The following is a 26,228-nucleotide window of genomic DNA, read 5'->3' as shown; positions in this document are numbered from 1 at the left end:
GGCCGCAGCGCACTGGCCGTGGTGGCCATTGGAGGGTGAACCAACAGCAAAAGGAAGACCTTTCTCTCTGTCTCTCTCTCTCACTGTCCACTCTGCCTGTCAAAAAAAAAAAAAAAAAAAAAAGAAAGGTAAAACCTCAGATGCTTCCCACACTGAAAATGGCTGAAGATTTCCATAAGGAAGGCTACTCTTCTTTCCTTAGAACACTGCGTTCTATTTTAAACTTATTTATTTACTTATTCATTCATTCCATAGAGAGCAGGGGAGAGAGAGAAAGTACTCCCATCCAATGGTTGACTCCCCACGTACCTGCAACGGAACTCAATCCAAGTCTGTCATGTGGGGGGTGGCTGTCAGGAAACCAGTTATTTGAGCCATGCCAGCTGCCTTCTCTGAGTCTGCTTTAGCAGGAAGCTAGAATCAGAAGTGAGAGCACAGAGTTGAACCCAGGAACTCCAGTGTGGGTTGTGGACATGCTAACCTGCATTTTAACCACTACCCTAAATGCTCACCCCAGTGTTTGCCTTCTGATTCTTTCTTACTACTCTGAATTCCCTGGATTCAAAAATTCCTTCTTTTTTTTTTTTAATAACAATCCATGCATAACAGACTCCTTTGATTTGCAACTCCAATTAACACTTCTACATGAATCCACTTAGTCCCAATCCTTTGTTGAGGAAAAAGGAGAGAAGTGAATAGACCTGGAGGTCAGCTCTGAAACCCTGCTGAATAATTCACTTCTCTGACCCAATCCTCATTCATTTGGCAGCCAATGGTATGAATATTCCAGTCCAAAATGAATCCCTAGACTCGTGTTCATTGGGCAATTGGGTCGCTTTCACACTTGGTGATCTTTGGGTGGCCTGCGAGAAGTTCAGATCTCATTCGTAGTGTGAGTCTGTCCAACAGCACCCACAAGCAGGTATTCTTTGAAATCTTGTATCTCAGCTCTGCCATTGCTATTTGAGAAACAGACCTTTCTAATAATACTCTTCCAAGGAATGTGATACTCGTTCTGCATTTTTACCTAAGAGAAAAAAAAATAAGGTGCTTTACAGGAGCTTTCAACGACCTGGTGAAAGAAACGATCAGTGCCAACACATTAAAATTCTATTTTCTCTTACAAGTGTTTGCTGCCGATGACCCCCACTGATCTCAAATATATTTCTGTATCTGTAACTGAAGAGAGGTTTTCGTACAGCATGTTCTAATGGCACTCTGGCCTTTAGCCAACAAGGCCCTGAATAAGGCTATTTTTAAAATAGAGAGCTGGGAACAGCTGCAGCAATCAAACTTGATAAAAACAGAGAGGAACTTTGCTTTTTTTTCTTTTTTTTTTTTTACGGTTTGTCCAAGTTTAGTCTTCTTTCATAGAACTGCTTTTGTTCATTTGTATGAAGGCTACAAGAGCAAGACAGTGAAGCCTTTTTAAGCAAATCACTTTTAAAAGATTACGACCGACCGAATAGAATCATTTTTTTTTCTTGCTACAGAAAGTGTCAATGCAATAGTATTTTAAAAGATCTAAAGAAGGGGTAAATCTCACATAAGAAGAGGTAGGAAGAGAAAGAGATCTATGGGCATGTTTGTATATAAAGGAGACTTCTGGCTTCCCCCACGCCACAGAGCAACTTTGAGAGGACAGAAAAAGTCCTTAGTGGGAAATCTGAGTTTGCACTTGAGCTTCTCCCATGTCCTCAGGTGTTACTAGGTGAAGGAACGTGCAGGGCTGCATTTCTACTTCTCACGCTACTGTTAGTCATGAATGCTGCCGTGCCTTCTCAAAGCTGGGTTAATATTAGTGAAGTTCTTTCGTACAGGCAAAAATTCCATGCTTTTTCAAACATAAAGGAAACCTTTGTCTCAGACACTGTTTGCCCTATCTAAATCCCTGACCGTGTCTTATATACAGTGAACCATCGTGAGCGTGTCTAGACTCTTCATAATCGTGGTCATGACATGATTCTCGTGGATGGTGACATGACTGGCTACAGAAAAACCTCCCATACACTAGCAAGCTGAGAGTTCTGTCCTCTGAATGATTTCACGTGCAAAATGAGTTTATTTGCTCACTTAGCCATTGACGTGACTAAGGGTATTTTATTTCTCATAGTATTTACAAGTGGAAGTGCTGTCCAAATCCCATTCAAAGAAAGCCACATATGTCAACATGAAGTCAGTGCTTTGGTAATCCAAGTCAGTCAGACAATTCTTTTTTGTGGATATAAGGTCACGAAATAACATTAATTCACTGCAGAGGGAAGAGGGAAAAGAGAATATATACAAAATAGAAGTGTTCAGGTGCCTGCTAAGCTGGCCCAGCTGATGTCCTCCATGCCCGCAATCTTTTATAAGCTTAGAAAAGGAATCAAAAGCCCAATCGAGTCATCTTCTCTACTCAAATAATACTCTCCTGGAGGTATTGATGAGCCAAGAACGACTCCCCTTTAGAAGGTGAGGCAGCAATGTTTAGTGTTGGAGACAGAAGCTGTTGCTGTATCAGTTCATGAGCAGCGGGGGCCTCATTCCTGGGTTAACTCACAGCTCCTTACACACACACACACACACACACACACGGCTGCAAGCAGAAACTGTGCCATTCCTGTGTGCAGAACTTTTAACTCATGAGGTTTGCAAGGGTTCCTTAGCAGGCTTCGGCATTAGCCGGTGTTTTAACAGTACCAAAACGTTGTGCACGAAGTTTGCTGCGGTTTAATTCTGTCTGGCTATGTGGCTTCTTCTGCCAGGAGGGTAAGATTTACCTCTGAGCAGCAATGCTGCTGTGCACACTAATCCTGAATATAACAGTCCTTCAGCGTCTTGCTGGGAGCATATTGCAATGTACCCAGGAGATGGTGAATAGCAAAACCCAGCTATGTCATCCGGGAAAATGTTAACCGTGATCACTCTTCTTCATTATAGGTCTTGTCCTGGCTTTAATGTTGAGAGTTAACCTCATGAGTGAATTCAAAATCTCTACATTTAAAACTTGCGCTATTCCTCACAAGCGTTTTTCGTATTTCATTGAAAGGAAACTAAAGGGACAGACAAGAGATGTGCTGCATTGCCAGACAATAACTGATTTTCATAGTGCTTGGGGAAGTAGAATCAAAAGGCTGTAAAGTAATATTGAAACGGTTCCCTCGCAAACTGGGTCTTAATTTAGACTTTCTGGGGGTTTGTTCTCTTCTGTAATTACTGGAACTGCTTGATCCTTACGATAATATGGCCTGGGCTCCCTCGATGATGTTACCCTCTGCGCCAGCAGGAGCATTAGGGTTCAGGATGCCCTCCAGGAGCTAGCCCGAAAGTGCTGACACCAGCTTCTGTTCAGGAGCCCCTGCCCTGCATCGTCCTGGCACTAACGTGAGAGGACAGCACGGTGCTGTGCAAACGTTCCCACAGGCACACCAACGGCTCATTCACACAGCAAACAACCCGGAGCCTTCAGCCCCCCCACCCCGAAGCTGGCCAAGAGCAAACTGACTGCGGAACGCTCAAGCTCACGGCCAGCTCACGCTGGGAAACTCCCTGCCCGTGTGCACTGCTCACACGCTCGCCAGTTGCAGCGGTGGTGCGGTATTGTGTGGAGGGTCTCTGAACTCTTTCCCTGTGGGTCTTGTGAATACAATGCTCGGGATGTCTTGGGGGATGTGTCCCGTGGCGACCGTCACTTTTCAAGTACTCCGTAACAAAATGATCCGCCGGCTCTGAACTACTTTGGGTCCTCGACAGGGAGGGGCTTGACAAGACGCCACACTGCGATTTCCGGTCTTGTCTCTTTTTTGGATCCATTTAGGGAAGTTCAAAATTTTAGAATGAAAACACATAAAGTTATAGTCAGCTCGGGCTGGTTGTTTTCAAAAACCAGATGGCTTTTTGAGAGATGATCAAATCCATTCTCTAAAAAGTCATTTTTAAAGTCAGGCATGTGATTCCACGATGCATATAAATATATATGTATATTTTATGTGCGTGTGTTTCTGTATATATACCTTAACCCCTTATTTCTTAGATTGCAACAGAAAACGGGGTCTTCTACTCAGCTAGATTTTCTACCTAATTCTTGTTAATCCATGTGTGTACCAGGCTTTATTCTTTTCAGTATTTGCATTTTAACCATTTAGGATGGAAATATTCCCAGTGTTTTGTATCTCTTAGCCTTCTCAGCGAGACTCTGTAGAGAGAGTATCACTCACATGTGACCTGGAGCAATAATAATAGATAGGAATTTGTGTAATATTGTGTGTTCCATTAGCGATGACATCTGAAACAACTCAGTCATAGAGTTGTTAGCAGCTCCATCCTGTAGTTTACCCCCTGATGCCTGTAACAGCCAGGGCTGTGCCAGGCCGCAGGCAGGGACCAGAATCCCATCTGGGTCTCTCACACAGGTGGCAGGGAACCGAGTATTTTAGCCATCACTGCTGCCTCCTGGGTATACTTTAGGAGGAAGCTGGTGTCTGGCTTAGAGCTGGACTCAAGTGCAGGCACTCGGATATGGGGTACAGTACCCCAAGTGGCATCTCAATCAATGTGTCAGATGCTGCCTCTGCTGAGCGTCTCAAATAGGAAAATACCTGTGACTCCCTTAACAGAGAACCTGTGCATGGCCAGCATGCAGGATCCATATATATTCACCTTTCCTATTCCCTCTCCTTTGTTACTAGACCTACAAGTGTGTAGCAAGGCACCTTAAGGTGCTGAAGGCCCAATTTTTTTTAGAAGTATTTTCATTTATTTGAAAGACAGAATTACAGAGAGAGGTAGAGACAGAGAGGGAGAGTCTTCTATCTGCTGGTTCACTCCCCAGATAGCCACAACAACCAGAGCTTCACCGATCCAAAGCCAGGAGCCGGGAGCTTCTTCCTGATCTCCTGTGTGGGTGCAGGGGCCCAAGGACTCGGGCCAACTTCCTGCTTTCCCAAGCCACAGCAGAGAGCTGGATCGGAAGTGGAGCAGCCTGGACTGGAACCAGCACCCATATGGGATGCCAGTGTTTCAGGCCAGGGCTTTAACCTGCTGCGCCACAGTGCTGGCCCCAGGCCCAATTTTATAATTATGTACTTGTACTGTGAAATACACAGCCTGCATTCATAAATTTTTGCTAAACTCATGGCATCAACCTCCTTTGGATTAATTTGCATCTTCTAATTTGTAAAGGTAAGAGAAAATATCTATATATGCTTGTGAGGCATCCATCCAAACTAATGGGCAGTGTGTAGATATGTTCAGGAAGAGGCTTTGCAGTGCTCACCGTGGTGGATAGATTTCATCTCCAGACCTTGACTTTCTAGAAGCTTGTTTTGGATCCTCACACTTGTTTCAAGCTATCTCTAGATAAAGGAAGCATGTACATTACTGGATAGTATGTAATCCACATATACTCAGAAGGTATGACGCTATAGTTAGCCTGGTCTTACTGTGACCAAAGTAAGGACTCCATAAGTAGCAAGTAAATTAGCAATTCAAAGTGACTGCAGAATGCGCCTGCTGAGTCCGGGAGGACCCCTCTCAGGCCCCTCCCACATCAGAGCACATTGGGGCTGGTCCTGCTCTGCTCCACACACACCCCCACCCAACCAGCACACACTTTATTCTGTGCAGTGCTACACCCACGCTCAGTCTGTGTGTGCAATGCATCCTCCTCTATTCCCTCACATATGGTAGTCTGAAATCATAATAACAAGACATATTATCAGGGCATAACTGTCAACAATGAAGAGACTAAATGACAAATAAATACTACCCTGTATTAGCTGTGCAGCTCCCGTTTTCTCTGATCTAGCTGTGCCCCTGGCCTTTTGATTTCACATCTGGTTACCTGAGAGTCAAAATAACAAAACAGCAACAGTGTTGAAGCAAAGACTTGAATAGCCAAAGGCAAATTCTACTGTAGAGTTCCTTACCATTTGTGTGCCACAGTTCTCTCTGTCACTCTAATGCAATCTACAGACTGTTCTCAGAATCGTATTTTCAAATCCATGAAATAAAATATTTTGGCTGAAAAGGAAACCAGATATATTGAAATACCATTTTGTAATGCATGTGCTTCCTTATTTGCAAATTAATTTTAAAAATTCAGCAGAGACCCAATAATTTTTTTAAATTTATTTGACAGGTAGAGTTATAGACAGTGAGAGAGAGAGACAGAGAGAAAGGTTTTCCTTCTGTTGGTTCACTCCCCAAATGGCCGCTACAGCTGGTACTGCACTGATCCAAAGCCAGGAGCCAGGCACTTCTTCCTGGTCTCCCATGCGGGTGCAGGGCCCAAGCACTTGGGCTATCCTCCACTGCACTCCAAGGCCACAGCAGAGAGCTGGCCTGGAAGAGGAGCAACCAGGACTAGAACCTGGTGCCCATATTGGATGCCAGCGCCACAAGTCGGAGGATTAACCAAGTGAGCCATGGCACGAGCCCCCCAATAATTTTTAATATTTGAAAATGACAGTGAATGTAAATAGCATTTTGGAATATTAGACAAAAATATAAAATTTAAAATAAGAGGACTTAAAGTACTATTTGCAGAGCCTGCTGAAAATATTTATAAGAGTGTGGATAATTAAAACTGGTTATTATCTTTTAAGAGAAGAATCTTTGCAATGACTATCATGTGATATGAAAATGTCTGTAACATATATTAATTCCAATGTCACAGGTATGGACTATGAAGTTATGGTTACCTTCCTAAATTTTTACTTGAAATAGATACTAGCTTTTAATTAGCTACTAGTGAAAATAAAACTGTATTTTCTCCACTCATAGTCTCAGAACCCATGTTAAGATCCCTGCTCCAGCATGAACCAGCTTTGATTATTTCATAAACTTTCTTCAATCAGAAGATCATGTTACAGACTTTCTATTTCAAATATGAAAATGCCAAATTTGAAAGATTCTCTTGTCTCTGTTACTCCTGTGGAGAGCCATGTTAACCTACCACTTTCCCCTTTCTAAAGTATAACTTAGGACATTAAATTGAATCAAAGCAATATCTCTTTGAAGACTCACACCACACACACACACACACACCAATATCAGGTGTCAGGCTCTCCCAAGGATCACAGACAACTCTGGAAAGTCCTGCTGGCTCCCGCTGGAGCTCCAAGTTTAGTTACAACTTTTGCTTTCCTATCTAAGACTCTACTTCTTTTTCTCACACTCAAGAAAACCAATCAGAATGCACTGGCTGAAGATAAAATTGCATGTTACACTTTTCTAACCTCTGTTGTAATAACATTATTTGGAGACATTGGTGTTTCATGATAGACAACAAATGAAGTACAGCAGACCTCAAGGTCTGGCCTATATCCACAAGTGGGGTGAGAGTCCATGGTTGAGATCTGTGTTTTTAACCCACAGATGCACACATCCGTGCACGGACATTGCAGGCCACAGTGATGCTTCTATAGCAATCACACCAAAGGGAAAACCCAGGCTGAAAGCATTCATCTTTGTTGTAAGCAGAGTTTGACAAACTTTTAAAGGTGCAGAAAGTCAGTACTTAAGGCTTTGTGGGACATACAGTCCCCATCACAACGACTCTACACTGCCCTTGTAGTGTAAAAAGCCAAAGCACAATTGAGTGAGTGTGGCTAGTTCTCCACAGAACTCCATCAGTGGGCAATGGAAGCTGAATTCCATGTAATTTCTGAGTACCATACCATATTACTAATGCTTAAAGTTTTTCCACCTTCTAAACATATGAAACCGTTCTTTCAAAAACTGCTTTGTGTGTACATAATATTTGTGCATATTTAGGAGGTATGTTGTGATATTTCAGTATATATAGACAATGCGTGATAATCATATTAACATAATTAGCATAATCATTACTTTAAGCACTTAGCATTTCTTTGTGTTTGGAACATGCAACATCCTCTCTCCTAGCTCTTTGTGAAGATATACAGTAAGTTTCCATGAACTATAGTCACTTATATGCTATAGAACTCTAGAGCTTACTCCACCACCCTGTAGTTCTTTACCTATAACCCACCTTTCCCTATGTCCTTGTCTTCTGCTATCTTCTCCAGCCTCAGGGAAAGGCACTCTGATGCAGATGGTGCCCATCAACAGGTGAATGGATAAAGAAAATGTGCTAGATACACAATGCAATCCTAGCCACAAGAAATAAGATGATCCTGGTACTTGTGCATTGTGGACAGGCCCAGAAAAGCAAATACTGCATTTGCCCACTTGTGGGTGAACACTAAAAATATTTATCTCAAAGAAGTAGAGTTAAAATCATTGTTAACCGGCAAACCAAACAAAAAAAGAGGCAGTGGGCCAGATTCAGTCTCTGGGATGTAGTTTGGTACTCCTACTCTTTAAATATGAAGTCAAAAGCCAGGTTATGGATCAAAGAAGTGGATTAATCTGGTTGGTTAGAAAATTCTAAGAAGAGCTGCATCTAAAGTAAAGTTTACCTGGATTAGGAGAGGAGGAAGGCTGGGATGTTTCCAGAGAATACCACATCTAGAAACAGTCTTTGAAATCAAATGGATGCAAAGTCTTCTTGCCTGAAATCAATCTGGATGTTGATCGCAAAGATCATATGTAGGAGGCATCAGTTGCATACAAGAGTGATTGGTGTACTGCGTCTAAATGGGTGCTATGATGGAAACAGATTTATGTACCACGGAGTTTTTGTTTTTGCTTTTTCCTGAATACCTAATCAGAAGGAATATGGTATTTATTTACCTTTTCCAAAGTTAACATACATTTCACTATTCCCATTTGATTCTTAGTGTTAGCAAGAACGTGAACCCTGGCAAACCCGAGTCTTCTAAATCCATGAGAAGTACCTGAACTGCTGATTATTAACAGCAGGATTGGTTTCTCAGGGCATTTTTGCACGGAGAAAAACAAAGACAAATTAAAAGAAAGAAAAAAGTCAGGAGCAGGGTGGTAGACAGTAGCAATCTGGTGTGGGTGTAGACAAATCCCTATGATTCATGGAAAAGTTAGGGCTCACAGATTAACTCTGCTATGAGAAAGTGTTTCATTCCGTACGAAATAGTTCCCATCCACCAGCTTCAAGTCATTACCAAAATTAGCCTGAGAGTCACCTCATTAGGAATCAGGCAATGCAAAAGCTGCAACACAATGTAAAGTGCAATCAGGTGACGGTAGTGGTTTCTTAAATATCACCAGGCCCACATCTGGGGTTTTAGTGCCTGCCACAGTGTCGTTTTCTGGTTGACATATCTCTAAGAAATGCGTCTGTTAACACCCAGGCTACAGAGCCAAGCACACTTTAGTGCCGGCTACAGCTGAAAGAATATGTTTCCATTCCTTGTCCATCTGTTCTTGGCAGCCTAAGTTTAAATGAGAAAAACAGAATAAGTTTCATGAGAAATAAGTCTAAATAGGGGTTCAAACAGCAAGGTGGGTGCTCTAAGTTATTATGACTTGTTAACATTTCCTTTTGTAGAGAAAGAATTATTTTTTTCTTGGAAAATCTCACTGCCCGGCCACAATTTAAAGTTAAGATTTTTGTTTTTTCTTCCTTTGCTGGAAAACATGCCAGCCTGGTCACACATTCTGTGTTAAGTTCCTCTGTTAAGTTTGCCAATGATCATGGGCCCTGCTGAACTTTGAGATTTCAAAGCCCTGTCGTAACACAGTTGGACTACACCGAAAATGAGTCATTGGCATCTGAGAACTTCACACTAAATAGTGAGGACGGAGGGTTTTCTGCAAAAACCCATTGGCTTGCTTTCCTGTGAGTCCAACTCCAGCCATGACCGGCTAATTTCAGAGTTATTTTTGTCACCATTAGAACCTCCCACGGTATGTCACCTCCTCCAGCTTTTTTTCTGCAAGTAAAACTATATGAAATTATTTACTTGCATTAGAAAATACCACAGAAATGTGTAGGGATATCAAGTAGAAAAGAACTCTGTGTGTACCTCAAAATCCAGAGCCCAGGGGTGCACAGTCTCTGTGGATGAGGGCGTAGGGCTCTCTGTGACTCCACTGATGGGAGTCCAACCTTTGCCACTGACTGGGAAACCAGAAAATCTTCAGGTTGGAAGGGGACCTTGAAATCTACACAGGCCAGCCTTCCTCCCTGTTTGACAGAAGTCCTGCAATGTTTTACATGAATGCCCTCCTCTTCGTATGATCCACTTATCAAATAAGGAACAATGGCCACGCATCAAAGTGCTGGGGTTCAAATGTTGACATTGCATAGATTATGAATATGAGTGCAGTCATTAACTCCTCTGATTTGCAGCTTCTTTATCTGTAAACAGGATAATCTCATTTGTTTTAATTTGATTTTGAGAGACAGAAAATGAGATAAATGGAAAGTGACTAGCCTGGTGACAGGCACTTAGTAAACTTCAACAAGCGATACTTCTATTAGCCCATGTCCACTGTCCTCGATTAAAAAATAATGGCGGTGGTGACGATTGCACCAGGCTGAATATGGAGCAGACTGCCAACTAGTATTTTGGTACACTGTTCCTTAACATTAGAAAAATATTCCCAGAGAACACATTATTGTATCTTTAAAAAGGTAAGCCACTCGATGATGTAGAGATGGCCTCTGATGGCTACAGCCAAAGACTTCACCTCCATGGTCTCTGAGGTCTCTTACTTGAGCAAGTTCAGAAAACCCTGTTTGACAGCATTTCCTCATACTTTATTTATAGTGCTGAAAAGCACATTTGCTGCCAGTGTCTGATGTGGGATGTATAAATGTTCCATGTATCCATGTGGAATGACATCGAGTTTGTTGATGAGAAGAACTACTGGTGTGGTTTTTGGCATTATTTGGCTCAGAGTTTGTTTTTCCCGTTTGTTTGAGAATAAGCTGACAGCAAATCGTTTTCCGTAGAACCTCAAAGGTTTAGTTAAACTGAGAGTCACAGCAGTAGGCCGTCTTTTCCTTCCTTTCTGTTTCCAAGACAGAGCAGCTTTGCGTGTCAAGTGGCTCTTGTTTTTTTTTTTTTTTTTTTTTTTTTATCTCCCTAATGTGGAGTGGCGCTGAATTACAGACATGCATGTCCTGCCTGAAGTTGATGAAGCGTCTGTTTTCTTTCAGATCTGAGTGATCAGCTGCTGGAGGTGGTTGGCTTGGAAGGAGCCATGGAGATGGGGCAGATCTACACGGGACTGAAAAGTGCAGGCCGGCGGCTGGCCCAGTGCTCCTCCGTGCTCATCAGGTGGTTCTTGCACTGTAGTTGGCATCACACAGACCAATGAAAACTACACAGGGCTCTGACTCTGACTTCCATCTGGTTTGGCCTCCAATTTGCTCAATGAATGATTAATACTTATAGATTTCCAAATAAGGGAAAGTGACAGAGTTTACCCAGAATTGATTATTTTTAACTGATCAATTCCACTGGAATCTGAACGTCTCTTGTTGGCCACCACGCATACGGTGATATACCAACTCTAAACACACAAAACTTACCCTGGTTCACACATTTTAGTTTCCTGAACCAGCAAAGGGTTGCCTGGGCAAATTGCCCAAAGAAAACGCTGTTGGACTTTGGTAACTGAAGCCCTCTCATGGATTCACGTGCAGTATTGTTTCTCTAAAACTGAACAATGCGTGATCATACAGAAGGATTATATATGTAAATCAATCACAGGAATTAAATTTCTTTCCAAGGAGTTTGTTATCCTTCTGCAGGAAAACAAAGATCTAGGGTGAAACCACAGATTTGGCTCAGGTGTATTTGGTGTTGCCTAAATGAAGGTGTCGATCCTAGAAAATCCGAGACATCAAACACCTGTTCTCATGGTTGGCAATGCAGTGAGTAGGGATTCTGATGTGTCACCAAATGTCATAAGTCCTGGCAATTTTTCCAAAATTGTTGTTGGCGTCACCACATTTACCAGGATGCTCTGGCCAATCTTGTCACCAATACCTTTCAGGGTATTCCTTCAGAAGAGATAACTTTATAGCCCAGTTGTTTCTAGAGTGGCCTTCCATGTTGTCTTGGAACTTTAAGTTTCACCTGTTTGTTGGAGTATCTCAGAGTTTTACTTAGAGTGATATATTCCCCCTCAGGACCAGCAAGTCTTTGCCAATGCAGATCGACGGGGAGCCCTGGATGCAGACCCCATGCACAGTGAGTACAGAGCACTTGAAATTCTGTGCCCATTACAGTTTTGCTTCCCACATGTCATAGACTCCTTTAACTCAGTAATCACAGGATCTAATCTTTTTTCTTGGCTTCCTTAGGCTCTGTCAGCTAACAACTTTCTTTCTCCCTTTGCATTTTGGATTGCAGCATTGCTTGCTTTAGCATTGATTTAGCCATCAAATGTTTGAGCTCAAGTATGTATAGCTTGGAAATACCATAGGTCACTTAAAAACTCTAGAACTAAATAAATGTTGATACAGTTTCTCATAAACAGGTCTATGCTTCAGAATACTTTATGATGAAATTATTTATGGAACCTTAAATCAGGTCTCCATTAATTTATTACTCATCTGTTTTTTCACCTCCTTTGGGGGATATGAATGGATTTCCTTTTCCATAGAAAAGTCTCTTCACTATTTCCTGTTTTGAAATAAAATATTTTTTAAATTATTAAATTTATTCTATTTTTATTTATTTGAAAGGCAGAGACAGACAGACAGACTGACAAAGAGATCTCCTGTTACTGATTCACTCCTCAAATGCCTATGACAGTCAGGGCTGGGCCAAGCCAAAGGCAAGAGCATGGGGCTCAGTCTAGATCTTCCACATGGGTGTCAGGGATCCAAATACTTGAGCCATCAAATCCAGGCCATCTGATACAGGATAGGGGCATCCAAAGTGTGTCTTAACTGCACCAAATCCCCACTCTCTGTCTTATTTTCTACCATAATTGTTTTTTCTATAACAAAATACTGTTTAAGTCAGACATTTTGGCCACCCTGTGATTTTGATTATTTTCATTCATGTAGTGAATATTTCACTGCATTTCAGAAACATGTGAGGGCTGCTCTTGGCACAGGGAATAGAAACAAGAGCTGGAGCAACAATTTAATTGTCTTTAAGGAAGTTAACATCCTCACAAAAGGGGACATAGGAGACTGAACTAATAAATAAGGTGGTAGATAGATATAAATAAATATAACTTCAAATTACAAGAAAAATAGAGTGAAGTAAGGAAGAGGAAGTGAGTGATGCTCCTTTAATAAAAGCTGATGAGATTTCTTTGAAGGGGTTGGACCCAGTGAACAGAGGGTGTGACCAAAGCTCCTAAAGTTAGTGGGAGTGGGAAGAGATCAAGAAGAAAAGACAGATCATACAGAGAAGACGATGGTGCTGAAATTAAAAAATAAAATCTGAATACAGAATGTAGATTACTAAGGGCTGGGAGGGTTATAGGGATAAAAGAAGTTTGAATTAAAAAAATATTGTGACACACATACTAATATGAAATGTTATTAGGGGAAATGAGGTGAGGGTATTTAGGAACTTCTTGTATACCAACTCATAATTTCTATTTGGCAGATTTAAATGTAATAATTGAAAGGGGGAGAAAAATTAAAAGATGATGGTAAAGAGGTAGCATTGGATCCTCAGTACAACAGGAAGCTCTTGAAGACTTTGGCTATCATCTGATTTACATTTTAAAAATGTGTGCTTGTTTGTTTGTTTGCTTCACTTGAAAGGTAGATAGACAGGGAAAGAAAGGCAGAGAAACAGAATAGACACACAGAGATCTTCCACCTGGGTTCACTCCCCAGATGACTGCAACAGCGAGTCCCTCATGGGAGTGGCAGGGACTCAAGGACTGGAGCCATCACCTGCTGCCTCTCGGAGCAGGCACTATCAGGTAGCTGGAACTGGAAGCATGGCTGAGACGTGAACACGAGCCCTTCAACTTGCCATACAGGTGTCCCAAGGGGTGTCTTCTTAACTCTTGCATCAAATGCTCGCCCAGATATTAACTTTCCAATGGTTTTACCTGAAACTATTGGCTCAAATTCTGTGTACAGCACATAAACACAATTTCTTGTTTGTTCCTATATATCCTGTTTTTTTTTTTTATCTTACTGAAACCAAGGTTTATGAAATTCATCATTTCTGTAATCACAGTATGAAACAAACCTCCCTAAGAGTCTCTCAACTAGCTATTTCCTGTGTGTCTTCTGCTATCCCTTCTTCTTGGTTGCAAATACCTTTCTTTTAAAGCCTATTTAAATATGACTTCATATTAGCCTGTCTGTTGTTCTTTACTCTCTAAATGTCACTTACACTCACAAGTTCACATTTCTGTTCATGTGCATGTTGAAGGTGTAGTTGGTGGTGGTGGTGGAAGCATTTGTGGTGGTTTTGTTGATAGGGAGGGTGGCAATGTTGGTAATTGTGATGGCATATTGTGGGGGTGCTGATGGTTATGAGAGCGGCAGGGGTACTAATGGTCGTATGGTGGAGGACGTACTGGAGGAATTCCTAGTGATGCTGGTGACAGCAGTCAAGAGGGTGCTGGTGGTGGCAGTGATGGCCGCTGCAACAGTGGTGGTGATGGTGGTTGGCGTGCAGGATGGTAGTGGTCACAGTACTGGCAGTATTCTTGTCTTTAATGAAGGGTTACTTTTATTACTCTTGGTTACTAGAGAATATGTGCAAGGAAAAGAAGGAAACCAACTAACTTCTTTTGAGCACTCTGCCCTGTTCTCCACTGTGGAGATTAACCTGGGAAAAATCCCAGTGCCTGCTAGCAATCCTTTCCTTAGGGCGACCTCTAATCACTCACTCACTGCCCATGTCCGTTGAAATTTAGAATAATTTTAGCATGGTTCACACAGGCACAATATTTCTAACTTTTCTTTTAATTAGCAATAATTCATTCATTTCATCTATTAATTCTCATGGTCTATAGTTGCTAAATTGATAATATTTGATTTTTCTTTCCTTATACATTCACTTATTTATTTAAAGCATTTACTGCATCCTGTAGTGGACTAAGAACTGTACTAGACTGTAGCTCATCATTGTGATTTCACATTTTGGAATGTTCTACTTTTCATGGGGCCACATGGAGTCCTGAACATTATTTAAATTCACGTGAACTGAAGAGAAGATGTAGCATTTGTAGCATTGGTATAGTTTAATTATAGAGTGCTGTTGCTTCAATTGAATAATACAATTTTTTTTTCCTACAGAGCCTAAGAACAGATAGAATGTTAAAATTCTTTGCTGAATTTAAATATCTATAGACCAATATTCAGTTTATGAAGAATTGCTTTAGATATAATTTTAGAGGAGAACAGAGGCGTTCTGTTCTGGCAGGCGATAAATTACCTGATTCTTACATCAACTGTAACGCTTTTTTGGAAATACAATAATATAAGTCCTTGGCCTGTGCCGTGGCTCAATAGGCTAATCCTCCATCTGCAGTGCTGTTCGGGGCACCAGATTCTGTCCCGGTTGCCCCTCTTCCAGGCCAGCTCTCTGCTATGGCCTGGGAGGGCAGTGGAGGATGGCCCAAGTCCTTGGGCCCTGCACCCACATGGGAGACCAAGAGGAAGCACCTGGCTCCTGGCTTGGGATTGGCACAGCGCGCCGGCCACAGAGCACTGGTTGTAGCGGCCACTTGGGGGGTGAACCAACGGAAAAAGGAAGACCTTTCTCTCTGTCTTTCTCTCTCTCTCACTGTCTAACTCTACCTGTGCAAAAAAAAAAATAAAACCAATAATATAAGTCCTGGAGATTTAACAATGTGAGTGGTCTTACTGCCATTTTACTGTGCACTTAAAAATCATAAATTTTATATATATTTTAGTATAATAAATAAGTAATTGAGAAAAAAAAATCTATTTGAAACATATTTGTAATTTTCACCAGTCCTGAGTTAAAATTTTCTTACCTGGAAAAGCAGAAGCCAGAGAACCTAAAACAATCTCTTTAAATATGTACTTTGTAATTATTTTTATCACCTTTAAATTCTCTCACAATCAACAGAAATTTGCCAGATCTGTTCATAGTTCTGTAATAGTCATGGAGTTGACACAGGATGGATTTCAGGCACGGAAGTGTTGTTCATGTCAACAAGCATATTACACTAAAGAGAATATTCATTCTCTTTGTTGTCATGTCAATAAGCATATTATGCTAAAGAGAATATTCATTCTAGGCGAATGTATATTGAAATGGTTCTGGGACACTCAGTCTTTAGGCTCAGTTCTAGAACCCAACTATTCTCCCCTTTCTAACATCTTCCCCGATCCTCCCCAGGAGCTGTAGAAGATCTGGACACTGTTGTCAGGATGTGATGGGAGGAAGGCCATAGGCTGGGGGTGCAAGCACTAGCGGGGTAGGATAGAGGCAGTTGTATTTTACTTTGTACCCATTCACCTGGAACCTACTGGCTACCCATGTTTCAGAAGGATGGGTGCCCAATAAAGTCTTGTTACGTGACAAGTGGCTATAGAAAGACTGCGGGAGGGCAGATTCCATATAACCAAAATGAACGCAACATCTGACTCTAAGTAGTGACCTCGTCATGCCTCCAAGACCCGCTGTTCTTTCCTGCACCACGATGAGTTGGGGGAACCCTCAGGCACACAGGGCTTCCCAAACTAGAAATCTGAGAGTCATCCTGTGCCTCGCTCTGTGCCCCCAAACCCAATTAACAAGTCCACTTAGTGATGTGACCTATTTCTGGAATCTTCTCCATTCTCTCTATCCCTGTACCTCTGTCCTAGATCCGATCCATTTCATTTCCCTCTTACCCTGGCAAAGACTACATCAGTATTTTCCCAGTTCCATTTTTGTCCTATTTGTGTCCATCCTTCATCCTGCCATGCATTAGAATGGTCACTATTAAACGTGATTCTGCCATGATATTTCCCTACTCAAAACCCCTTAATCACTTCACATTTGATAAAATATAATTTGAGTCAGGCTTCCTGTTTTACCTACCTCACCCTCACTTGGTTTTGTTTATATTTTTGTTTTAATCTGTTGATCTATTTTCTTGCTGCCCCAGGCAGCTTTGCCCCTTTTGTCAGGTAGCACAACTCATCCATCCTCTGAGACTCTTCCTTACAGCTCCTGCATTGAGATTCCACTGGACTTTGCCCCTTCCTCCGCTGCCCCATCTTCTCCAGCACCGCAGTCAACCCCAAAGCCCAGCCTCAGTGCTTGCTAGCTGCATGGAAGCCGTACCTCACTGCACTGAAAATATCAGCTTACACGCTTATGTCTAGCTCCTTGTAGACGTAAGTTTATTGAGGTCATGAGCCATGATTTTTGTCAACTTTGTATCCCAGGAGTGTAGCACCATGCCTCACACATAGTCAGATTGTCAATACCACGTGCATTTTGAATTTGTGAATTTCTTAAATTCTTCTTAGGGTAATATAACATTTGAAAAACTACTTTCTACCAAATCTTCTCTCACTGAACATAATGTAGGTTGGCTAGCAATTCATTCACATATTTTTCATATATAAATACATGTAAAAGTTATTTTGAGTTATCTTTATTCATTATATTCGCAAAGCAAAGGATATGAATGTATCAGAGAAGAAATACTTTCTCAACCTCAGAGGTTTAATCCTTCTGTGTCCTCGCATCAAACGATGAACTTCTTTGGGTTATCTCACTCTGAACTAACAGCTGTGTGTTTATTTTACACACTCCAAAGGCCAAGATCTGTTAATCCTTTGAAATGTTAGTAGTTCCCGTATTAGTTATTACTTGTGATACTTTTCATGAGAAGCAATGCCAATGAGGTTTTAGTACAGCATCACACCCGTGTTTCACCTGTGATGAAAACAGAGATGATGATTCGTGAAGCTTTGTGCCAAGGGGCAGAGATGGGAAGGAAGACATGAGCAGACCCTACGCAATATGCTGAAGTGGCCACTCCAGTGGTATCTGAAGGCAATTTCTGGAAAGCATCTGCCTGTGTTTGCATCCCTCTTTGCCTTTTTATGTACCTTCCCGGATGTATGATGTCTCAGGACTCTCAATCCATTTGTCCTGTCTCAGCTTTATTTATGAGAGAGAGAGAGAGAGAGGGAGAGAGAAACCTCCATCTGCTGGTTGGCTCCTCAAATGACCATCATGACCAGCGCTGGGCTAGGGCGCAGCAAGGAGCCAGGAACCAGTCCAGGTCTCCCATGTGTGTCACAGAAGCCCAATTACTTGAGCCATCACGGCCACTTCCCAGGGTCTGCAGCAGCTGTGAGCTGGAGTCAGGAGTCAGACAGTAATTAAAGCAAGCACTCTGATGTGGGATGCAGACAGCTTAACCTCCAAGCTAAGCGCCTGCTCCCTCCAAAGTGTATATGCCTTCGACGTGCCACTGAGCCCTGATTCAGCGATCATCCAATCCTTGCCAAAACTAGTGGTCATATTGAGGTTGATCCTGATATCCCTGGGGCAGATGGAATTATCTAAAAACTCATGCCTTCTGTTGCCGCGATTTCCTCCATGCAAATCTTTCTATGATTTTAGGATTTGCACCAGGACTTGTCCCTGTATCACTAGTGTCAACTTGACTGAGATTCTGGCCAACTGCTCAGCCTTTGCTCAGCCCTCTGCCAGGCAGCTGGGACCTTTTCCCATTAGCCCTACCCTGTGGTTGTCTGGAATCTCTCTTCACATTTGTTTTCACAACTTCCAACATGACTTTCAAATGTAGAGTCTTTATAAAGCGGATCAATTTTCTGGAACCTATCAAATTTTTCATTTGTGACTTTGTCATAATAATTATTAAAAATAATCATTATTGTTTTTAAATATTTAGTGAGTTGTTTCAGAGAGAGAGAGAGAGTGCGCTCCCATCTGCTGGTTCACCTCCCAAATGCCCACAATGAGCAGGGCTGGGTGTGGCCAAAGCCAAGAACCAGATACACAACCCAGGTCTCCCACGAGGATGATAGGAACTGAACTACTGGAGCTGTGACCTACTCAATGCCAGGATCTGCACTTAGCAGAAATCTGGAGTCAGGAGACAGACCTGGGAATCCGCCCAAGGTGCTTCAGTTTGGGATGTAAGCATCTAATGAGCATCTTAACCACTAGGCTAATTGCCCATTATTATCATGGTTTTAACGTATTATTTAATCCTTGTTAATACCAATTCATCTCAGGCCAATAAGACAGAAAATGCAATTTAGTAAGAGCTAGATGAAGGGGCATGGATTTTTTAATACATTTGAACAGCCTGGACTGTTGAAGGAAACCTTGATAACAATGTCTAATATTTACCAACTGTTGACCTTGTTCTAGTTGTCTCTGTGTGCTCCTGTTTCTTACTTAAGCCTCACAGAAATGGTAAGAAATCAGGACAATTATTATAATCCCTCTATCATAGTTTGTAGAAAGTACATATAGTAGAACCAGAGAAGGCAAGTAACTTGCCCAAGGCCACACAGTAGGAGACTGAAGCAGGCCTTCCTCCAGAGCTCTGTGGTCTTCTCTCTCAGTCACAAAGCTTTGCTACCTCACAGGATCAAAGTTTTCAGAGCCCTGAGGCACCTCTGATATTAGGAATCAGTTACAACTCTGTCGTTTATCACAATAATTTATATTCTTCCTCTTTTGAAAATGTGTTGGGACTGGTGCTGTGGCACAGCAGGTTAAACCACTTGCCACACCGGAATCTCAAATAAGTGCTAGTTTGAGCCCGGGCTGCTCCCCTTCTTATCCAACTCCCTACTAATGTGCCTGGGAAAGCAGCGGATGATGGCCCAAATCCATGAGCCCCTGTACCCGTGTGGGAAACCTGGATGGAGTTCTAGACTCCAGGCTTTGGCCTGGCCCAACCCCAGCTGTTCTGGCCATTTGAGGAGTGAATCAGCAGACTGAAGATTTCTGTCTGTCTGTCTCTCATTCTCTCTCTGAATCTGACTCTCAAATAAATAAAACAGGCCTTTAAAAAAAATAAGGTACATTATGTTGTGCCTTCCATTATAGTTGAATCTGTCCATTGCACTGCTGCCAGGAAGACTTCCCAACAACAAAACTACGAGGATCCTGAATTTCAATCCCAAAATTTAATTCTGCTTGATTTTTGCAAAGAATCGTTGTCATGACATTAAATTATTCTCCCAGGGCTGGCACCAGCCTGTACTGCTCCATAGGGACCACTTCCCAGAGGAGTTCTGCTCATTCCACTTCCTTTGTGCATAAAATCCCCATTTCCTCTGTTGTGGTTTAGAAATAGACTCACTCCTCTGGCCTCCAGACAGGCTGCCAGCAAATCTGCACCTTGTTCCAGCAGCTCCCTAGGACCCATGGTTTGCATTTCTTCCTACTAATCTCACCCATGGTTTATTATTTTATGTACTTAATTTTTTTGCCTTCACTCGGATTGCTTGAATTAATTATTCCCTTCTGTTGGATATATGTATTTTTATAAGTTACTTTAAAACCCTTCTGGGTGATGATCAGATATAAATACATACATACTAAAAATAAAATAAATCTCTTCCTTCAATGCCAAGCTTAGAAGCCATTTCCTCAGGAAGCCTTTTTAGCTCCCTTCTGTCTGAAATATTTGCCTGATCCATTGTGCTCCAGTGAGTCTCTGTTGATGTCTTCCTAATGGCATCTCAATTCACAGTCCTGTTTCTCAGCTATGTGTTCGTGTGTCCAGCTCTTCAGACTTAATTGTAAACATTTTATGATGCAGCTTTAGTTGTTTCCCCCTATGCCTTGTGTAGTGTCTCTTACATAATATGGCTTATGAGAAAGCCACAGTCCTTTGAACCATCTCTCTGCAAAATGTAATGTGGCATTTTTCTAAGGCTGATATCAGGATTTTTTTCTTAGTCTTTTGTTTTTACAGCGTAATTGCAATGAGTCTGGTCATGGATTTCTTTGAGCTTATCTTGTTTAAGTTTCTCTGAGTTGCATGAATCAGTGGGTTTTTGTTTTTCCAAATTGGGAAGTTCTCAATCATTATTTCTTCAAATTTTGTTCTCTACACCACATTCTTTATCTATTCCTAAAAATTCAGATGATGCATTTTAGACACCTGATGTATGATCTCATAGGTCTCCTAGTCTGTGCATTTTTTTCTTCCCTCTTTTTTTTCTATTGTTCATATTGGATAGTAACAGCTAATCTAGTTCAAGTTCATTGAAATTTTTTTCTCTTCCATTCTGTTATTGATGCTATCCAGTTAATTTGTTAGTTCGATTATTGTATTTTTCAGTTGTAGAGTCTCCAATTGATTCTTTTTTAAAATATTCTTCTGTTTCTCACATGAGATGCTCTATCCTTTATGTCAAGAGTGTCTGCTATTCCTTCTTGAAGCATGATTATAATTGCTGCTAAGTAATTCTTGTTCATTCCAACAGTGGCATTAGCTAAGTTTGCATGACTGGCTATCTTTCCCCATGTGCACCTGTGAGATGTTTCTGGCTGTTCAAATGTTGAGAATTATTTTTTAATTTTTAAAAAATTTTATTTATTTGAGAAACAGAGTTACAGAGAGAGAGAGAGAGAAAGAGAGAGAGAGAGAGAGACAGAGAGAAAGGACTTTCATCCTGGTTCACTTTCCAAAAGGCCACAACGGCCAGAGCTGGACCTATCCAAAGCCATGAGCCAGGAGTTTCTTCTGGGTATCCCATCTGGGTGCAGAGGCCCAAGTACTTAGGCCATCTTCTACCACTTTCCCAGGGCCTAACAGGGAATTGTATTGAAAGAGGAGCAGCTGGGACTTGAACAGGCGCCCACAGGGGATGCTGGTGCTACAGCCCAGGGCTTTAACATGCTGCCCCTAAAACTTTAAATATCATGGTATAAGATTTAATGGGGTGGTAATTTGGCCTAATGATTCAGAAATCATTCAAAATTCTTGCATTCCAAGTCAGATTGCCAGGGTTCAATCTCTGTCTCTGATCCTGATTCCAACTTCCTGTTAATGCACACCGTAGTAGGAACAGGTAGTGGCTCAAGTAATTGGGCCTCTATCATCCATGTTGGAGACCTGGATTGAGTTCTAGGATCCCACCTCCCTGCTTTAACCCCTAACACAGAGCTATTACTGGGTTTTTGAGAGTGAGCCCAGTGGATAGGAACTTTCTCTCGCCCACACTCACCCTCTCTTTCAGATAAATAGATAAATCAATCAATAAAATTTTGTCAAAGACTCAGTGTTGTTTAACTACTGTGGGGGAATATTGATATGTTGCTGTTATTATTGTTTTTATTTAAGCAGGTATCTGATGGTTAGATTCTGATCAGAAATACTAATCTCTCTTCTATGAGTTGTGGTTCCAGTATCAGTTCAATTTTCAAAGTTGCTGCAGTGTTACTCAGATCTCTTATTTAAAAGACCCGGAAGCCTGTTTGGAAACTTGGTCATGGTGGTTTCTCCTCTAGTCTGGTTCTCAGAGTCCTGAGTATGCTTTGTAAGGTTGAATCCTCCGTGGGCAAACTCAGGAAAACACAAACAGGCTTATCCAATAGCTTTCTTGAGGTCTCTCCTCCCCAGAGTCGCTCTGCTATTTATGCAATGTTTGGCCAGAATAAAGACTGCAATTTCCCTGCTTTGCCATGTAGTTCCTGAAATAGCTTCCACTTCCATGGCCCTGTTTCATAAGGGGTCCTACAGAGAACACGTCAGTCGGCCTCCATTCCCATTCAGAGACCATGGTATCTCTAATCAGAGAAAACATCTCTCCCCTCCTTCTTGGAGTTTTAGGCTCCAGCTGCTACCATGGAATTGCCAGAGAACTGAGATGAGAGGGACAAGGTGAGAAGAAAACAAATAAAATTGGTTATTTCTCCTATTCTCTCTGACCTAAAGGTCTCCCCCTCCTCTTGGAGGATTTTTTCTTGGAGGTTTCTCTCTATACCTGGTATAAATTTTCAAATTCTGGGTAAGGAAGTATGAGAAAGAAGGAAAAACTACTAAACTCCTCTCTGGCTTGGAGCACTTCATGGTCTCGTGTTCCCACATCTACTGCTAGTGTTCACTTTTCAACATCGGCACTGAGCTAGCACACGTGTTCTCTGCAGGGTTTGTAGCTGTGTTCAGTGGGCAGATGCAGGGCCCTCTTCACAGCAAGCAGGACCACCCCCTTACACGCCTTTTATGGCTTATGGCTATTTTGAGATCTGCCTAAATTCTTTCCACTGGGGTAGCATATCAGCTAGAGGTACTATATCCGTGGAATGGAAGATTTCAGTCTAACTGTACTTCCTCTCTTACAAAAGCAGTAAATCATTCTACTACATAGGCATTATATCAATAATTCGGAGAAAATTTCATTTTATCCCCACTCTGTGTCCTACCTTTAAGCAGTCTGAGAAAGCATCTGCTTCATTGTTTGAAAGAAAAATAATTCCTCAAACAAGCATAAGGATAAAATTATGTTTTTAGGTATCTCTCTGGACCAATAAGGAGATACATGACCACAGGAATATTTTTTTAGATTATTTTATAGACAAGGGCATTATGAGACTATTGTAAGTTCGTTATCTGTTAGTAAGGAAGACTTTAAAGTGTGGAGTGGGGTTAGATGATTGTCCACAGTGAGGAAGCAGAGTTACATGAGTAGGCCTGTCCCTCGCTTGTTTTTATACTCCTAAGCTTGTCATCAGACCATTAAGCTTGTTTGCATAAGGATAAATCATTCAGAGGAGGAAATGGGTGTTTTTGACGCTTTCTGAAATGCATGGTGATGAGTAAAGGAATATAGGTATAAAACTAGCAGCTGGTCCAAAGGACTGCTTTATACTTTATGTGTCCTCGACGGTTCTAACCTCAGCAGACCAAATACAAAGCACTGACACGTGGCAGGCTAAGTCAGCCGCTTCCAAAAGACATGTTGTAAAGGACTTTTCAATAGCCCCGTTGAATATCATGAGAATCTCTCTCTTTATTTGGGAACACCAATTCAGTGAGCACGCTACATAATATTCTATTAGAAAATACAACAGGCATGGGTTGCTTTTTCCATAGTTTATATGCCTAGAATGCTTTATATTATTAGTCAAAGTTGCAATAAGTATATTTAAAGTCACCCTGGAGGTAGAACTGGGTTTTCTGATAAAGAAGCTACTGAAGCCTACATTTTAATACAGAGAAGGATTTATAGAGAGAATGAGGGAAAATTTGAGAAGTTGGAAAATAACTATAATTTACCTTTTTCCACTTTGGTAAACTATTTTATTTCTTTGACAGGAAAAGAGACTCAGAGAGGCAGAGAGCCCCCTTCCACTAGTTCAGTCTCCAAATATCCATGAAGGTCATGGCTGAGCCAAGTCACAGTTGGGACCTGAAAATGTTCATATCTCCCATGTGGGTGCAGGAACCCAATTATTTAAGCTCAGGGTCTATATTTGCAGGAATCTGAAGTCAGGAGCCAGAGTGAGGACTCAAACCAAGGCCCTCTGATGTGGGATGCAAGGGTCTTAACCACGAGGTGAAGTGCTAACTCCCTGTCTTTCTTTAAGGCACATGGAGCTGCTTATCCTTACTACTTACTTTAACTAATGACAGACTTGGGGTGAAAAACCAATTTGGAAGTGCCATAGCCTTCAAAGTTGTGCAGCCTTCCTATTCTCTTATTACAGGATCTGTGCCATTTTATTAAAATTTCTACTTATCAGCATTTCACTTAAAATCTACTCTATGTCTTACTAATTTTAAAACTACTTAGAGCAAGCCGACATCTGCAACTGAAATAGTAAAATAGTAAAATTTTTGAGCTCTTTAGGAGAAATCCAATAAAGTCTGAGGTTAAAAATATTTTTCACTCCTTAAAAGCAGAGTCTTATGGGGTTTCTGTAAGGAGAAAGGGTTAAAAAAACAGTGAAGCACAATTACAGTTATTTCTCAGGGCCAGATCACAGTTAGGGCTAGTCACTCCAAATGTACAGAAAACATCAATGAGCCAAAAGTTCAGGCTGTGGTCGCATCACATTAGAGACTTAAGGGCTTGAGAGAGTTATTTAATCCTCCCCACGCTGTTTTCTTATTCCTAAAACTAGTTACCTACAAATCACAAAACAATATGGAAGTGTTACTGAAAATTGCTACAGAGAACATTCAGCAGCCGTAAGAAAATGTGAATTATACCAAGGCTCATGTTACTCATTACTGTATTTAATAATGCACTTGAATGTTCATCTTTTTCATAATTTAGACTAACTTCCCTGTAACACTGATTCTTAAAGAAACAAAAAGGTTAAATCCATGTTATATTATGGTAGGAAAAAATTTTTAAGATTTATCTGTCAATCTGAAAGAGAGAGAGGGGGAGAGAGAGAGATCATCTGTCTGCTGGTTCACTTGTCAAATGGTTGCAACAGCCTGGTTGGGCCAGGCTGAGGCCAGGAGCCCAGAACTCCTCCTGGGTCTCCCATTTGGATAACAGGGGCCAACCACTTCGGCCATCGTCTGATGTTTTCCGTGGGGCATTAGAACGGAGCTGGATCAGAAGCAGGACAGCAGGGACTGATTTGGGATGTTGGCATCACATCAGCCTCTTTACCCACTGTGCCACAACACCCGCTGTGGTAGAACAAAATTCGACATCTTTCTGAGATTTGGCCAATGTGTTGCAGAAAATATAATGATTGCTATTGTTTTTCTATTATCATTTCAAGGTAAATTAACACTGAAAAAGAACATCATTTCATCATATTTGACACCTTTAAGTTTTTTCTTTATCTTAAAGGCAGAGGGAGAAACACTGACACAAACACACACACGCACGCACACGCACACACACACACACGAGAGAAAGAGAGAGAGAGACAGAGAGACAGAGAGAGAGAGAGAGAGAGAGGCAGGCCGGCGCCGCAGCTCACTTGGCTAATCCTCCGCCTGCGGCGCCGGCACCCCGGGTTCTAGTCCCGGTTGGGGCACCGGATTCAGTCCCGGTTGCTCCTCTTCCAGTCCAGCTCTCTGCTGTGGCCCGGGAGGGCAGTGGAGGATGTCCCAAGTGCTTGGGCCCCTGCACCCGCATGGGAGACCAGGAGGAAGCAGCTGGCTCCTGGCTTTGGATTGGCGCAGCGCACCAGCCATAGCGGCCATTTGGGGGGTGAACCAACAGAAGGAGGACCTTTCTCTCTGTCTCTCTCTCTCTCAATGTCTAACTCTGCCTGTCAAAAAAAAAAAAAAAAAGAGAGAGAGAGAGAGAGAGAGATTTTCCATCCACTGGTTCACTCACCAAATGCCCACAACAGCCTGGGTTGGGCAAAGCCAAGAGCCAAAATCTCTATCCAGATCTCCTGTGGGTATGGCAGGGACCCAAGCAGTGGAGACATCACCTGCTGCCTCCCCAGGTGTGCATTAGC

At 41.9% G+C, this 26,228-nt stretch overlaps 1 protein-coding gene across 6 annotated transcripts in view; it reads left to right on the top strand.

Annotated features, from left to right (window-relative positions):
* DGKB (diacylglycerol kinase beta) overlaps window positions 1-26,228 on the top strand; it is a 690,527-nt gene that overhangs the window by 649,594 nt on the left and 14,705 nt on the right. For all 6 annotated transcript variants that reach the window (XM_062178201.1, XM_062178199.1, XM_062178197.1 and 3 more), the window contains 2 exons: window positions 11,048-11,168; window positions 12,026-12,086. In XM_062178201.1, the coding sequence (XP_062034185.1) occupies window positions 11,048-11,168; window positions 12,026-12,086 (182 nt within the window). The remainder of the gene's footprint in view (window positions 1-11,047; window positions 11,169-12,025; window positions 12,087-26,228) is intronic.

Source organism: Lepus europaeus, chromosome 20 (genome assembly GCF_033115175.1).
Source record: "Lepus europaeus isolate LE1 chromosome 20, mLepTim1.pri, whole genome shotgun sequence".
Lineage (NCBI taxonomy): Eukaryota > Metazoa > Chordata > Mammalia > Lagomorpha > Leporidae > Lepus > Lepus europaeus.
This window is presented reverse-complemented; position numbering and strand designations above follow the sequence as displayed.